Genomic DNA, 17,644 nt, shown 5'->3' on the forward strand with positions numbered 1-17,644 from the left:
GAAGTGAAACTAAAACTATGAAACATTTGTTGAACAGCCACTACTGTGGCTACAATGGACAATAATGGAAAAAGATTATGGCTAATGTTAGCTGAATGCTAAACCGTAACGTTAGTTTACTGCTTGCTAAATAGGAGTTTAGCAACTAGCCCAACTACGAAGCTACTAATCATACCAGACCAACAAAGGTTGTAGCATCAAAGCCCCTGAGTGTATTTATTTGAGCAATGTGGCCTTTTATTGCTTATAATTCTAACTTTTCATCTGAAAGAGGAAGATTGTGTTACTTCCTCTTTTAAAAGTTACATAGTCATAGTTTAAGGGGTTATGCCTACTGTTTGATGATATTTATGTGGCAGAGATGCTGAATTACTTTGCTTTTCATGTCATTAAGTTCATGTCCTTACCTAGAGTAAAGGAGACAAAAGAGAGAGAATGAAATGAGACACAAATTAACATGCAATCCTATGTTTGTACCCAGGGATAAATTCAATGCGTCTTACTCCAAACACGGCTGTTGAGCTTGTCTCCTAGCACGTAGAGCAATGTCACCACCGTCATGTTAAAAACGAAGAAGCCCACCAGACCAGCAGTGCTGAAGTACGCCAGGAGGGGGTACACCCAAATCCCAACTGACAAGTACACCCATATAATCCTGCAGAACATGTTTAGAGGGAAACAAATAAACAGTATCACTGTATCTGTCTGAGCATCTTGTACTGTCTTGTCTCAAAGAACTGTGCAAAATATTCACTGACACATAGTTTCCACCCATTGACACTGAGGACACAGATTGTAAGATTGTAAGAGCAAAACACACAGCACAAAGAATCTCCCCCTTAACATCAGGTATGTGTATGGTTTGTACCATCAGACACACAAGGATCTGTAGGCAGCATTGCAGTATGTGAGTCAACTATTGAAGGTTCAAAAGAAGTTTTTATCCCTCAAGCTGTTTGTATTGTGAAATAATAAACACTGTTGTACTGAACTAGTCCGGACTAGTTATAGTAAGAACATAGACACATTTAAACACTTATGTGCTTTCAGACACATTGGGTTATGTGAGAGATTGATTTAATCTATTTATGAACTTATATCTTTATTTTATTTATTTATTGTATTTATTTATAAATCATTCTCCAGTCCTCTTTATGTTAGTGTTTCTTAATTCCTTTTACCCCTGTTTAGGCTTTACAATTAGTTATTTTTTAGTCTAAGACATCTTTCAGTGTTATAATACTGGCTTATTTTTTAAAAGTTTAAAGAGGTGCTGCATGTCTATCAATCTGCATCCATTATAGTGACTTCGAGTGACCTCTTAATTGTGCTTTTTATTGCAATATTAAATTAAGAAGGATTTCATTGTTTTTAAAATGCTGTGATATTTGTATGTCAATTATATACATGAAAATGAAATGTTTCGTCATGATTCTGCTGCATATGCTGACTCGACACTTACCAAAATAAGTATGCCGAGCCCACACCTCCTAATGCTGCCAGTGCATATTTCGTCTGTGGGTAGATGTGAGGCTGCACCAGCACTTCTCCAAGTAAAGCAGGAAGGACAAATGTGTGCTGAGAAAACAGGATGGGAATAACTCATTATGAGTGATGGTTTATGACCGGAGAATTAGGATTATTACATTTTTGGCATATGTTTGTTGAAAATGCAGATTTACAAACCATAGCATGGTTTATCCAGGGAGGAAAGAAGGTGTCAATTGTAGCTGGGTAGACTAATTCTCTGTCATAGGCAAAGAGCGTCCAGAAAAGTAGAACAACAAACTAAACGAAATACATACAACATGGAGTTAACGTAAAATTCTTATTCAATGATTAAAAAGATGTAGGATTTTAAAACATTTTTTCTTACCATGCCCACAGGGAAGGCAAAGACCGAGAAGAGAAAGTCTTTACATCTGTTCAGAGTATTCTCTGATTTGTTCACAGCTTGTAGATCATTCAGGGCTGCCAGTCCAAAGAATGACATTTGTAGTAACTGAAATATTACAAGCAACATAATTGTTTTCCATTTTCCAATTTCATTTCTGCAATATACGTTATTGTAAACTATTAATACTATTATTATTAGGTAATGTGGGTGATGTACTCACCAAATTCAAAAAAGTAAGGTACTTCCAAGGTCCTCCATAAACAAAGATTCCTGTTGGTAACTCCTCTCCCTCCTTCGCAATGAGAGTCTTCACAACAAATGCATACCAGCTGAATGCTGCTAAGTGGTACACTCTCCTCAGGGTTGAAGTCATTCTAGTGAACAACAAACAAACCAACAAAAATAAATTAGGCAATGGCAAAAACTACTCTTCTTGAGTCTCCCCCTCAAATTGAGGTACAGTGAAGGCAGTGGAGGTTATTTAAATGATTAGTGTAATTCAGCACAAGCTTATCAAGGGGTTTTCAAGCAGCGGAGACAAGAGGCCCACTGTTTCTTATGAAGCATAGGAGCCCTTCTTTCATAACCAACGCCATGTAGCATGTGACTGGAGGACTGTGAATTTAATTTGCAGTGAAAGGGTAGTGTTTTGCAAGAGAAGTCGTGCCACGTTAAGTAAGCTAATCAGTCCAAGTTAAGTAAGCTAATCAGTCCAAGTTAAGTAAGCTATTCTGTTCAAGTTAAGTAAGCTATTCTGTTCAAGTTAAGTAAGAAATTCAGTTCAAGTTAAGTAAATCATGATCATTTGACAAATACACTTGAATTGATCTTTACAGAGTAGACTAGACTAGAAGGTGTGAAGCTTGTCAAAGAATGGGAAACATTTACTTCAGACCCAGAGTTGATTCTGAGCAGTCATAACATGTCCTGGAATCCTCAAGTGTCATTGAGCAACATACTAAATGTCCGCCAGCATCAGGTATGTTTAAAAGTTGACCGTGACCTCCTTGTAGAGGGGCACACATTTTTATTTGTCAAATTGTGGAATTGAAAAAAATGACAGCCATGACATGTAGTTCCTTGTAATATAAATCAGATCATGAGATACAAATACCATATCTGTTATTTGACAGATGACAAATAGACTCAATTTAGCTTTTTTTTAGATCCAAGAGAAGACAAATTGTTACATTTGTTTTTTTGGATTTTGTGTTCTGGCAAGTATTACATTGTTCAGGGATTTGCATGATGGTCCTGACAGATAATTTGGCCTGAGGGTGGTTGTTAAAAAGGGTGTCCGTTGCTTCAGGGCTGTGTGGATTAAGGTGCAAATCACTGGCCAGCAGAGGGCGCTCCTCCTGATTCCTGTGAAGCAACAAAGAAGAAGACCAGCTTGCTAAAAGCATAACGAGTAGCCAGGACACAAAGACATATTAGCTAAATAGTTTAAAGGCGCTGTGTTTAACATTTAGAGCATTAATAAAGCAGCAAACAACGTTTTGCTAAATAAAGATATAGTGGAGAAATGTCTACCGAAGCAGAGAATGTAATATGCTTACAGTTCTTTTTTTCTGTTATATGTTCTTGTTTATGAATGCAGCAAGTTCGAACAGTGTATTACATTAAGATAAATAGACACTAAGCTGTAGAGGCATATGTTATGTTTATTAAAGAACTATTGCGTATATCATAGGTAACATGCTGTATGTTTTATCTGTATACATATATTTTTGTATTGTTTATGCTTCTTTTCACAAACCACACGTCCCATTATTACAAGTTATATGCACTTTAAAATGTGAACTGCTCTCTGTAAAGGCAAACCCAGAGTTCTGACCAGACTTTCCACAGCGATTTGAACTATCCAATCTCCACAAAACACGTTCACTATTTCTCAGTGACGCGAGAGGAAAGGTCATCGTGGTGAGACACAGTTAAGGGATGCCTTGTGTCGGCTTGGGAATGGTAAGTAAGTCATGTTTTCATTAAGCGGAAAAGAAATACATGCTCATTAATCCACATTGGACAGCTGATTTTCAATCACTTCGTCAATCAAAAAACATTTAAAATGTCATTCCGGTCTTATTTTGGCAGATGTTTCAAACCTGATTACTCACAAAACTGATGTTTCCAGGAAGTAATGTCTTATGCGGAACATAACATTGAAGATGGATTTTTAAGAACAAACAAAAAAAAAAAGAATGGGTGTTTTTCCACAGAAGACATTTTGACATGTCACGGCAGGAAAAGCAGAAGTGTAAGTAATACAATGACTGATGGCTGTATTCCATTTAGCTGCTTCTTCAGGGTCCTGGTTTTGTTCATGCTTCCTCACGGTCACACTGTCATGGCTTACTGGTACACTTGAACACCTGTACTTTTCATATTATGACAAGTCAAAATGTCTGCTTTACAAAAATGTCTATATATCGAGAGAACTTTCTTTAGCAAAAGTCAGGCACACAAAAGCCAGAAAAACACATTTTTAAAGAAATTTCATTTACAAATGGCAAGTGTATAGTATTTGCAGTTTCAACATTTCTTGTTTCAGTGTACAGCTATGACACGTTTTCATTGAAAAAAGCAAATAACTACGTAGTCACTTACCCCTCTGGCATCTAGCCAATTAGGTAGCTTTGGCTTTAAACTCATGAAAAGTAACATCTTTCCTTATGTTTGTTTGTTTCACAAATCATCAAATTTGCTGCAGTTCTGTTCAGGTTTGTTCATATTTTTTTCAATTCCATGTTTGATTCAGATTACAAAGACTAAAAGCTACAATGTATTTACACCAGAACACCACCAGTCCTGAATGCATAGAAATGTATATATACACTGGCTTCACAAACACACGTTAACATCTTTGTTTAACATGGTTGTGAAATTCTACAATATAAACAGCAGTATATTACAGTTTGATAAACTCTGACTACTTTAGATGATCTATTACATTTTTACATCACATGTCGTCTTAAAAACAGTTAATATTAACGTAACGGCTGTCATTGCAGTAAAAAAGGCAAAGTCAGACCTCATCACAGGCCCAAACTGTTGCACACATTGCACTTGACCCATGCAGTCAGTAATACCATATTTGATCCCTCTCATGTAGCCTCAGTCCATATACTTTTCACACTGGTAGCAACTTGTTAAATCACCCACAGGAAGAAGCCCTTTGTTGGTCATGACATCAGGCTTGAATTCATTTATATTACCGGTAGTTTTACACTTTAAAGTTCAGTGCCACCGATACAGGTCCCCCGTTTCTTCCTCACAATATGTCTTGTTCGCGGAGAACAAGCGGAGAGATCCTATTTCTATTAAATGTCTTTGGTGAGAAAATGTCTTCAGGTCATCATTTCAGCCTTCAATTGACTTTGCTTCTGTCTACACACACTATGCTTTGCAACTTTCTTCGGATCCCCATTAAGGTGCCATCTGTGGAAATAATGGAGACACAAAATGAGTTACAACAAGGGAAACACAAAGAAAATTGAAATAGGTAATAGTAAAGATGGTGTTAATGTATTCATACCTCAAATCGGCTGTAAACTTTTCTGTCCTTCCTCATGGTCTGAATCCGCTCCAGCAGCTTCTCACGCTCCTCACTTGTCTTAGACTGCCCTCTGTTAAGTGACCTGATCCCTCTTTCTTTCTCCCTTTTGGCATTTTTGTCAGCTTCGTCTTCTTTCTCGTCATCGGTCACAGGAGACTCTTTAGCAGCTTCGATCCGGCTCTGGCTATTAGCAGAAATTTGCTCCAAAAGCAGCTTTGTATCATCTCTGAGGTTGCTGCTTGAGAGCACGTTGGCTGTTGATGATTGGTAGCGAGACTGACTTGATTTTGGCTGCTTGGACTGTGGTGATGCAGGAACAACTTCATCTGATGTGATCTCTGGCGGTTCGGAGCAGTTATTTTGCCCTACTTTTTCAGTTGTTTCCTCATTGCAGACTGACTCCTGTGCAGTAGTTTCATTTACCATATTTGTGGCCTCTGTATCACCAGTTTTTATCTCATCGGGGTCAGGCTTTTCAGGCTCTTTGTTCACTTCTTGTTCACTCTGTCTGTCCAGATTAGTATTTTCAGCAGATACAGGTGACTTTGAAGGATGGGGTTCAAAAGTCACAGATTCAGGTGTTTTGCTAGGCATAGCGGGCTCTGTTGGGACTTTTGAGGTAGACTCAGTTGGGCTAGACATTTCTGTTGATGGAAGCATTGGAGTTTCAGTTGAGTCTGTTGCAACATGCTTAGGAAGACATTCAGTATCTGAGGGGCTGTGCAATGCAGTCAATGCTTTTTCAGTCTCAGGGGACGAACACGATACGGTTTCAATAGGAGGGGGAGAGACAGATCCTGTCAGGTTAAGTTTGGAGGGAGGGGTCGCTTGTCTTTCTGAATGGGAAGCGTTAGGACTAAAGTCTGGGAGGACAGGAGAGCTTGTTTTTGCTGCACTGTGCTTGGGTGGAATGTCTGCTGGGGAGGGGGTAGAAGTAATAGTCTCATTTTGAGCAGATATGGATTTACTTTCCAGCTCAGCTGCATTATGTAAACATGATTCAGGCAAGGAAGGGCTAAGGCTAGAAGGTGTGCTACTAGCTTTCACATTCTTTGATAATCCAAGATCCTGAGATTCCTCTCCAACACCATTTGGAGCAGAGCTGTTTTCTGATTCAGGAACGTCTGTTTTTGAAGGTGTAGGACCACAAGATTGTTCGGAGTCTGTCTTTTCACTGGACTGTGATGAGGACGTGTTTGACTCTAAACCAGCAGCACATTTGTCAGGAGAAATATCAGATTCCACATGTGCAGAGTCAGCTGATGCAAGGGTCTCCGATGATGTCGATTGGGAGGGTTCTGGTGGTGAGGGGCTGACAGAATCCTGTGCATTTAGGGACAATGTGCTGGAAGTTAGTGTTGAGCCTGAAACTTCTGGGGTAACATTCGGGGATATGGTCTCTTCTGGTGAAGGACTTGGATTGATCTGTGAACCAGAATCTGGCACAATATTATTAGCGGAACAGCTTTGGCCTGATGGGTTAGAAGAGCTGAATTCTGATTCAGTGTCTTGTTCAGGTCGCAGAGGAGGAGAGGAGATGTTGGTTTCTATGTGTGGTGGTGTAGGTGGAGGACTGGGGTTACTCTGTTTTACAGCAGGATTTGCAGCAGTTGCTTCTGTTTGTGCAGAAACAGGCAGAGTTTCTGCTGATGGGCTGTTCTTCAGCTCTATCTTCTCTGTATGAGGTGAAACTCTGGTTTGTTCTTGTTTACAGCTTTGGGAGGTATTGGGATCAGTCTTGACCAGACTGTTCTGCTTGTTAGCTTTATCACTGGCATCTAAAGATGGACTAACTGACTTGTATGGCTCTGTCGATGCTGTTTTCCCTGAGTCCTCTGCAGTAGCATTTTTAACTAATAAACCCTCAGGTGTTGAAGTGTCAGTCATCTTTTCAGAGGTGTCTTTTAATACAGGCTCCTCCTTTATAACAGCAGTTGGTGGTCTCATCAGAGCCTCCTCTTTGCTTTTTTCAGCTTCTGCAGCCTTAGCGGCTTTGCGTTTTGCTGCCAACTCTTTGAAAAACAAGAACCTCTCATCAGGATCACTCATATCTACATATAAGGGAGTGGTGAGCAAAGATGTGGGTGGCTGTTCTGGCTGAACAGTGCTGGGCAACTTGGCTTCAAACCCCTTGGATTGGGGCATGCATGGTGAAGAAGTTGCTTGCTTTTCAGTTGGTGTCTTTAGTGATTCTTGTACCTCTGAAAGATCCTTTGACTTTTTGTCCTTTGGTGAATCTTCATCATCATGTTTACTGTTTCCATCATCTGGTTTGGATGGGTCTGTGGCAGCGTTATCAAAAGTGGCTGACTTCATGTAACTGCTCCATTCAAAAGGTTCTCTTGCTGAAGACCTCCATTGTCCTAAAACCTGAGAAACATAAGGTAGTTTTGTCTGTTCTGCCTCATTGTGGTCACTTTCATCATCCTGTTGGTCTAGAGCAGTTTTGGTATCTTGAGAAGTATGATGCTGCTCCAGTGAGCTGAATATCAGAGAGGATCTTAACCTAGAGGTCCTTGGTGCAGCTGCATTGTATTTCCTACGGAACGATTCCTCCCTTCGAAGACCAGCAGGTTCCTTTTGTTCTGCCGCCTCTATCTTTTCCACTTCGGTTGTGGATGATGATTCTGAAGGTGTCGGTGTTGTTTTGGTTTCTGTTGATACTGCAGTAGGTTCATCAGGCAATTTCTTTGGCGGTTCTCGTGCACTGGTTTTGGCATAACTTGGCATTTGACTTGCCCTGGGTATTGCAGGAACCTTAAACTCCCTCACATTAGGGATTTTAGGGACTGATACATGTATGCCTGGTGTTTGCTGTATGGGGTTAGAGGGCTCTTCAAAAGCATCTGGTGCATCAGTTGGTGTCGATGGCAGGCCTTCATCTTCTGGATTATCATATGCACTGAGATATGAGCTAAGCCTCCAGTTTCTTAGCCCCCGTTTCACCATAGGATCCTTGCGGTCAACGTCAGGCTCCTGGAAAAACTGCTTTTGATCAGTTACATTTGAGGGCGCGGGAGATGTTTGACAGTCATGTGGCTGGCCTAAATTCATTCTTCTAGGTTGAGAGGAGCCAAACGGTAAATTTGACGCAGGTAGTAATTTCTCTGAGCCCTGGTCAAAGTCTGCATTTCTGGTAGATGATAAATAGCTACGCACAGGGTCAAAGTTATCAAGTGGTTCCATTTCTTGTGGTAAACCAGGTTCAGAGGACTGATCTGCTGAATAAAAGTCTTGGTTCCAGAACTTGTCATTGCCGCTGTAATCTGCTTCTTTTCCTGGGCCTGGTCCAGGCTGCTGCCCCCTCTGGGACTGCCTTCCCTGGTTCTCAGGCTCTGGCCTTCCCTGCTGCAAGAACGGATAAGTGTATCTACCATGAGCGTCTTCAGTATAACTGTGACGTTTTTCCATCATAGGCGTCTTCGAGGGCCCCTGATCAAAAGACGGATCCATGCGAGATTGCTGGGATTTAAATCTACTGTACAGATCTGCAGGGCCGTGCATGGACTCATGCTTTTTAAGGGGCATCATTCTCCAATCTATGTCCCCACGTTCATCATAGGAATGTCTTGGCCTTTCCTCTGGATGAGCGGTGTCCAGTGACTGCAATTTCTTTGGCTCTCGATACAGTGTTCTATCACCTGGATATTGCCTCTTTTTTGAAAGGCTAAACTCTTCCATTGGAGTGAAATCTTCAATCATCAGCGGATCGGACTGAGCAAACAGAATCCGAAACTCTTCATCAAAGGTAGACACAAGCTGTCCAAGGAAAAGGTGTGCCATACAGCGGTGGAGCTTCTCAAAAGACCACATGAAGCTGGACAAAGACATGACAATAAGTAAGAATGAATAGAAGCACTTAATTCATGGCATACGTATGTCTGTTTTTCATGCAAACAGATACAAACTGAATATTCATAAATTCACAAAGTGTGGAGGTATTTTTTGGCTTTCTATGGCAATATTAAATGTGTTCACCTGTAGTTCCCACTCAACACAGCCCTGCAGTCTGTCAACAGGAAGCGATCCATCATCTGACCTTTGAAGGATTTCCCTGAGCGACACTGGTACGTGATGCCAGACACTGTTCGCACACGTAAAAGCTGCAAGACAAGCATCAAATCACCCAAAAATTAAAATTAAGCGGAAGTAGTACATATGGTGGAATCAATGTTTTTATTGCAATCCAAGCTAAGTGTTGGTATTGCTCGAGCAAAAACCCTACCAAAACAGAGCATAGAAATAGATAGAAAAGATACCCTTTTATATGCAGTTACTATGATTTCTATCAATAAGAAAATGTCTTATCTTTAACGTTATATCAATGAAATTACATATTATGTTAATTAACATCAATATGATAAAACCAAAAAGCATGTAAATGAGGAAAGGAAGGAAAAAAACAAGGAAAAACCACACACAAGGACAAAGCTAACACAGACAGCATAGAAGCTTGATATATAGCATTTAAGAGTCACATTGCTGGACAAAGCAAGATGAAGATGTTTTTAAATATCTTGAGGAATGTTGTTTGCTAAAAAGCTTCCCAATAATAGTATATGCAGTTCCGATAATAGATCACTCAAGTCAGTTAGGAATTCAAGCCAGCCATATAATGTTTGGAATGAAAATGACTGATAAGTTTTCATTGTTTGTTTGATGGAGTTGCCTCTAGCAACAGCTGCACTGTACCGAACTGTACTTCTGCTTTTCTTCACAAGTTTGGTTAATATGGACAGAGTGAGACTGTTAAAGGATAAATCTGGCGATATTCTATACTTTTGCCAACTAATCCCGTGACTGAAATCTTTGTGACTTCCCTATTCTGTCTATGGCTCTCAGCCCCAAGCCCATACATTCCTACTGAAGAGGTAAATCTTTAAAGGTAGGTCATAAATAAAGACAGGATATAGCTTAGTACTGCAGTTTTTAGCAAATGTTAATCAATCAGGAGTGCATTTGTTGTGGACTATTACACATTTGGTGCTCCAGTGAGTATTCACAGCAGCAAGACAGTGACTCAAAGTAACCTACGTGGTTACGTTAATCGGATAAAAAGAGAACATGATACACAGTGAAACATTGTGCCTCAATTACGTTTGTCAATCGTTTTTCAAGCTCAATGGCACAGAGGAATAAGCTATATCAAACTTTAGATACACAGACAGTACTTGTTTGTAGGATGAATTCATTGGTGTTTTTAGTCGTATATCACCAGACTTAACCTTTAAGAATTTAAAAGAAATGCTAAAAGATTGCATCGGCAGGTTTTCCAGCTGTTAATGTAAGCAGCCTTTTCTGTTGTATTATTTGAATCGATTTTTAACAATATGTACTCACTTGAATGTTCTGTAGATCGACTCTGCAGTTGGACACCATGTTGACGAAGTGATGTGCATTCTGCTTGTCTATAATGACGTAGACGGCAACATTCCTCATGGCAGCATTGAGAATATCAGCAAACACGTCAACATCAGTAAACATGTCCATCACTATAGCAATCACCTGAAGAGACAAAAGCCACAAACAAGACCACATTTAAAATAGCACTGTCAGGAGAAGGACACTTCTTGACTAGTTTAGCATGAAGTCTCCCTCTGTCAAGAAAGTGAAAGATCTACCTGCTGTGCATTCTTGATAAGGCGTCGGGCCTGCTCCTTAATACTCGGCATTTCAGGCTCAGGGGGGTTGACCAGAGTTGTGACCTCTGTTGGCCCAATGAAGGAGTGCTGCTGAGGCCAGCCGAGGTCCAAGCCCGGCGCGTCCTGGTCAGAGTGCATCGGCCAGTAAGTGTCTGAGGAGTTATCGCCTCCAGGCTGCAGAAACTGTTGTTCAGGTTTGTAGCTCTGCTGAGGGACCTGAACCGAGCTCTGAAAAAACTGAATTTCAGGTGAGGACAGGAAGTCCACCACATCTGCTTTTTGGAGAAACTGATAGTATCCATCCAAGTCCTCCTCAATCAGTGCGTCAATAGCCACGCGGTACTCTTCCCGATAGTGAGGGGGGAGGTAGTTGGGGTCCAGGGGGTTATCCCCAGCAGAGGAACACTGAGAGCGATGTGCCATTCTGTAGTCTAAAGAGAGGGCGATGGCAAAAGTAGTCATGTGATGAATAGTATGAATCATTTTCCCTTCCACCAGCCAGATAGTTCTGAATGATCACTTACTTAGAGCTAAAACAACAACAACAACCTCCAGATTTCTCTGGTTCCAGCTTCTCAAATGTGAATATTATTTTGTTTGTCCTTTTTGATAGTAAATTGAACACCTTTATTTTTGGGACAGTTTATTGATCATTTTCTTTTACCAAACAATCACCTGATGAGAAAATAATCATCAACTGCAGCCCATCAATTTAGATCATTGTTTATCGTCTTTCAGATCAATCATATTACGAGATGATCACATCCTGTTGTCATTTTACATAACTATAAACTCCATGTGACTGAATACTGCTGCTTTTGTTTCACATGTTGAAGTTGAAGTCTCAGATGTAGAGCACAATAATGTTTCATTGGATTGTGCAGCATTTTGACGACTTCATATGTGGAAGTGAAGGATCTTATCATGACTTTTATTCCAACCATGCCACCCAGCCCTATGGCTAGTTTTACCACACTGCTCTTAAACCATACTAGCGACAGCACAATGAATGAGGGCAGGAGGAATCTAACCACAGGATAGATTATGGTTATGGGTGTGGCTCCTCCCTCTGGACAAACGCACCAAGGCCAAGTCTCCATTTGCAAGTTCATGTAAAGTCACATAAATGAAGTTCCAACAAAACAAAACATAAACAAACAAACAAACAAAGCAAAACACGACAGACATGACGACATTAAGATAATACATTTGACCCATTAAACGGCTCTTTGGTCACCTTAAGTGTTGAAAGTCCTATTCAGAATATATTTACAAACGTTTCCCCCCCACTGAGACCGATCAGAGAAACTCCAGCAAAGCCAGGTAACACCGCAGAACAATATGCGATAACAAAACGTTGACGTTGACGTGGTAAACTCCGTGTAATACAGGCCACGACGGGATGAACTTACCTGACTGCTATTCACTCGTCACGCTTCTCGTCGGTTAAACTTTAAGCCCGTCATCTGCTCTTCTTCGCCATGTTTTCCTCCACAACTGCGACCTGCTTCTCGTCCAGGTGTCGAAACTTTTCTGTTTCATTACTTTTTTCCCCCCCCGTCACCCAGCTCAACCAGTTTATTGTCACGCTTGAGGCATGTTTGCAAAGATGTTTGAGGCAGCAGTCAGAGAGCAAGACTTGCTGTCGACAAAAGTTTCGCCCCGCCTCGACTTCAGCTCCTCACAGACTGCTCCCTGCACAGCTCTGTTATGTCCATGCTTGTCCTGAAGCAGCTCAACTCTGCCCATCTGTGGACTCTGCACGCCTGTTTATCTGTTTAACTCCAGCTGAGTAACTACTATCAGGCAATGGTTGGCCGTTCCATAAACCTCCTATTACACATCGTTTATAGCATTTATCATAACTTGTTATATTACTGTACATGCAGACAGTCTGGCTTGTTGCCGCCCTCAAAATGTGTCACCCAGCTACATTGTGTAAAAGTCAATATGGTTTCATTCTTTCAAGTGAAATTAAAGTTTAGACGGATATGAGTATAGAGCTTCACTGTCATAAGAAGTGACCAGAAGGGTACCACTTTCTAATGGGGCACCCTGTAAAAGTTTGCAATAGCTGTAGCTAATGTCTTTATTAATGGTTCATAAATCATTTCCTAATGTTTTTTAGATCAATCTGTCAATCTGTCAATGAGTCAAACTTGGGTTACCAGGTTATGAAAAATCATTATTAAAGCCAATACTAGATTACCAGCAGGTTATAGGTTATATGTACTACTAAAACACAGTATAAACTAAAATAAGGTGACTAATCTTGAGGTCCCTTTTTTTTTAAAGCCTTTATAATTTCAGTTTATATCTTGCTTACATGGTGCATATTCCTAAAGATAATTTTGCTTAGTCAAATCACCACAAGCTAATTACTAAACTTTGCATATGGAAAAAAAAATCTGGGTTGTCAGTAGGGTCCCCCAAAGCAAATTAATTAAATGTTGACTTATCGGATAGTATTTTGAAAAAGTGTGGCAGCTAATTATAAGCAGTACGAAATTACACCTTATGATAATTAGATTTTGTGAAGGAAGAAATATATCAATAGATAATTAGAATAGAACCATTAGGCTATAATAGACATTATTATTGTTGCACTGGAGATGCACTGGAGATGTCAATAACTGGAGTTACTGGAAACAGTGAAAAACAGGTTACCTTTTAACTGTATGAGTCTCTGGATTTTGGACTATTTATTACTCATTAACTGATGATAGCATAGGGCCCATGGACCCTGTCCAACCTATCATTGCATGGAGCCATGGCTAACCCAAAAACTGATCAGATCGGCCAAAAGAAAAAAGAATAAATGCCCAGAAGTGGCTGAGTAACAGCCACTAGCGGTGCCTCTGTGAGGCTTAAACGTCTGGAGGGTAACAAAGAAAACCTTCTAATGTATTAACCTTCAACAATTTAATGTGATGAGGTAATCAACAAACAATGGAGGTACTGGGTGAGGATGATTGTTATAAAGACTACATTGCCATCCTTTGATGAAGGTGCGGTCTGGTAGCACAAACAGAAGAGAGGAGCAGCACAAGGTGGCCAGGACAAAGCATCCAAGTCTGCCAACATTCATTCTTTTGTTGCTTTGCATGGTTCATTAACAATCCCCCTTCCCTTATTTGCAATACTGTCCACAGACTGAAATGACATTACCTCACCAGACAGGCTGTGATGTAAATCTCCTGTGGTTTAGTGACAGTGCTTTGAATTTGGAGGAAGGCCGTCAGTATCTCCAGGATAGGACATTGTAGCGCATGTTTTGGTAAACCCTGAAAGGAGAGAAAGACAGACCAAATACAGTGATTTTCCTTTCATGGTTGCTTCACTCTAGGACTTAAAATAGCCTCGGCAGGATGAAATCTGATGACTGAAGTAGCGGAAGTGATGCAACGTGGCTGCTCTAATGAAGACTTGAAGACAGTCCCTTCATTGTTTCCTTTGGGCACCACCCAAGACACACAGAGGAGCAGTTGGAATAGAAACTTTGAAATGAATGTTCAATGATAGATAGTTGCAACACTACATACCGCTGCACTCTTAAAAAAAACAAAAAAATGTGGTGACCTGCCTTTTGGTTTTGTAACTGACAGGTTGTAAAACATGAACTTGGCCATTGACTGAACTTTGTCTGAATCCCTCCCCCCTTCATTAAACACCTCCAGGAATGTATGTCTCAAACACACGAAGTGTAACTGCTTTGATTTATGAGATAACACAATCTCCATTGAAGTGAACCGATTATTGTTGAAGGTGAATAAAGACGCAGTATCCTTTGTGGTAGAAACACAACAGAGTAGATTAGATTTTTAGCTACTGATAACCGTGTCCTCATGGAGGCCTTCCGGAATAAGACTTGTTTACTAAAAGCATTAAGAGATACAGTTCATAACGTGTAAGCCTTTTGGACAAAGTCTTCTACACCTGGCGTCAGTTTACAGTGTAAACAGTACATGTTATCCAACTGAAGGCTGAGCTTCCATTATGCCACATGCACTGTAGAAAGAGGCTACGACCCTGCTGAGTAAATGTTGACATCTTTGACACCAATGCAGATGTGACAGATGCCAACCTGAGAGGCTTGGGCCTCAATGACCATCCAGTGGGCCATGTGTAGAAAAGCAAAACAGAACTATGAGACTCCCATGTATCTGCTGTAAAGAGGTCAGTGGCAGATAACACACTGTTCAGGTGAATGAACGGTAATGTTTGATTTGCAGCACGAGAGCAAACACAAGGATAACTGTGTGATGTCTAAGCGAGAGCTCACCACATAATGCTTTGATGGTGAACCCTAAATGCACAACTTTAATCTTTAATTGGAGGGTGGGGTTGAACAGGTGACAGCAAGTCTGTTTTTAATGTGGGCAAAAAAGGAAGAAGAAAACAACGTTTTCTTTAGCCCTGAATGGCTCTAGGGGTAGAAATAAGACATTTCAGTTGGTTGGTCATTGGTTCGGACTGAATATTAATAATATGGTTTTGAAATGAAATGTCTCAACAAGTGGATTGATCGCCATTCAATTTGGTATCCACATTCATGTCCCCATCAGGAGGAATTATAACAAAATCTTCGTGAACATATTAGCATGTTGATGTTAGCATTTAGCACAGCAGAGCGGACTCTATCTACAGATTATCAATGTGCAAATTGTAAACATATAATTGTTTGTATCTTTGGTCAGTATAACCACTTGAACAGCTGCTGTTAAAGTACTTTTATTCTGCAGTACCACCGCTTTCTTTTTGTTTACCTAGGAAAGTACATGTTCATCTTTTGTTTCGACTATGTCTCAAGGCTTCTGTCATTCTGATAGGGACAGAGCAGGAGGAGGAAGATTGTCACAGGAGAAGGAAGGGAATGGGAAAACAAAGGGAAAAGGAAGAGCAGCAGCTGCAAAACAATTTCCATAATTTGATGGAGCGAACAGGAAGTCTTGGCAGTTCGCAAAGAGGTGAGATAATACTTGCCTACAGAAGTGATGAAGGTGGAATTAAAGGGTCACTACACCACGACTGGACTATTACTCGTAGATGGTGATGACGGGGCCATGACACACTGTCCGTAAATACACAATCTACCAGTGATTCGGTTGAGATTATGAAATTCTTAGACATGATTTTAAAAAGTAGAGGAGAACTCATCTAATTTGATTCTAGATTAGTTATCAATGTGTGAGGAACCTCCTTTATCTTTTCGAGGAAAAACAGGCTCCTCTATATTTGTCACTTGGAGAGGCCATAGCAAATTCCACAGATGATTGTATTCCCACGTTTTATGTCACTAAGAAATACTGACAGACCCCGCGTCATCGGGTCTGATGGCAGTGATCACTCCGCACAGCTTTGTCAAAGGATGGTGGGGGTGTCGAGCCAGGAGACACAAACACACAGGTGAGACAAAACCACAGCGGTGGTGACAACAGGCTCTTGTCAGTGTGGAATGTATAGACACACAGCAGCATGGAGTTGTGGAATAGTTCCAGGTCCTGTGGAAACTAAAGTTGCAGTTTTAAGCTGTATTTGGAGGCCGCGTTGGGACAACTGGGTGCTGACCTCGTTTCACACAATGTGCATACTGCTGAGCAGCACGTGTACATTTGCATCTGATTTTGTATGCATGCGTGCACCTGTAATCACAGCAGCATGCGTGCTTTTGTGTGCCTGTCATTGTGTATGGCAGTTCGCTACAGGAGTGGCAGTTGCTGCACTTTGAAAAAGTTGCCATCCAAGTTTCAGTGAGAGGAGCCGGAGAAATGCTACAAGGAGAGTAGGTGCAAAAGAAAAACGAGGCCTTTACTGACTTGTGAGACACGCAAACAGTTCTGACACCCCACTCAGACTCTTAGTAGTTAAAAACATTGTTTACAGTTTCATCCTTTCAAAGACTACATTTACACAGATGGATAATAGCTGCCTACAGTGATGTCATAATGGCTGCCTAACAATAGAAAAGAAGTAGAACAGGGAACAGCAACTGTTATTTACATTTTGCATTTGTTGCCTTCCTCCAATCATTTTTTTTACTTGCCTAATTTCTTTCCAGTTCTATTGTATTGTATCCTGTGTCACATCCTGCTGCTACAGCACATACTGGAATGTCCTGCATTGAGTCAGGGACACATGTCTCAGGATAGACATCATACCCCCCCCCCCCCCCCCCCCCCCGATACATCTCAGATGCAAAGACAAGCACAATGGCTGACGTTTTTCCGTCGGCCCAAAGGGAGAGGTGGATCAACTCAAAGGAGAACCTGAACGATGCACACATCTGGAATTAATGGTCGTATAGTTTGTGTAGGCAAATGTGCTTGACATCATAGTGATGTCACTCCTGTCTCTGTGAGTGAACCCTGTGGTTCAGCTGCAGAAAGAGGCGACACAGAGCACAATGAGAAGATCACAAATGTACAAAGCCATTGACATGGATTTTTTTTTTGAATGACATTTCTGCCACTTGTTTGTCAGTCCCTAACTGACTTACGTTCATGATCTGGTGAACTTTCAGGTTGGGCTTTTTGCTTCTATGGCCTGTGT

General features: G+C 40.8%; 2 protein-coding genes across 2 annotated transcripts; both read right to left on the reverse strand.

Annotated features, from left to right (window-relative positions):
• Positions 1 to 487: 487 nt before the first annotated feature.
• Positions 488 to 2,270, reverse strand: LOC306703422 (androgen-dependent TFPI-regulating protein; the record flags this gene model as incomplete). Its single annotated transcript, XM_079169398.1, has 5 exons — positions 488 to 655; positions 1,463 to 1,578; positions 1,687 to 1,788; positions 1,877 to 2,002; positions 2,118 to 2,270. 5 exons carry the CDS (start codon positions 2,268 to 2,270, stop codon positions 490 to 492), a joined length of 663 nt encoding a protein of 220 aa, XP_079025524.1. The 3' UTR covers positions 488 to 489.
• A 1,252-nt stretch (positions 2,271 to 3,522) lies between these two features.
• On the reverse strand, positions 3,523 to 12,717 carry fam83ha (family with sequence similarity 83 member Ha). Its single transcript, XM_079169090.1, has 6 exons — positions 12,508 to 12,717; positions 11,075 to 11,526; positions 10,794 to 10,958; positions 9,432 to 9,556; positions 5,433 to 9,270; positions 3,523 to 5,335 (listed from the first exon to the last, which is right to left on the reverse strand). The coding sequence occupies exons 2-6, from the start codon at positions 11,516 to 11,518 to the stop codon at positions 5,324 to 5,326; spliced, it is 4,584 nt and encodes a 1,527-aa protein (XP_079025216.1). The 5' UTR covers positions 11,519 to 11,526; positions 12,508 to 12,717; the 3' UTR covers positions 3,523 to 5,323.
• Positions 12,718 to 17,644: the final 4,927 nt, after the last annotated feature.

The sequence above is a fragment of the Pholis gunnellus genome (genome assembly GCF_910591455.1).
Source record: "Pholis gunnellus genome assembly, chromosome: 11".
Taxonomy (NCBI): Eukaryota; Metazoa; Chordata; class Actinopteri; order Perciformes; family Pholidae; genus Pholis; species Pholis gunnellus.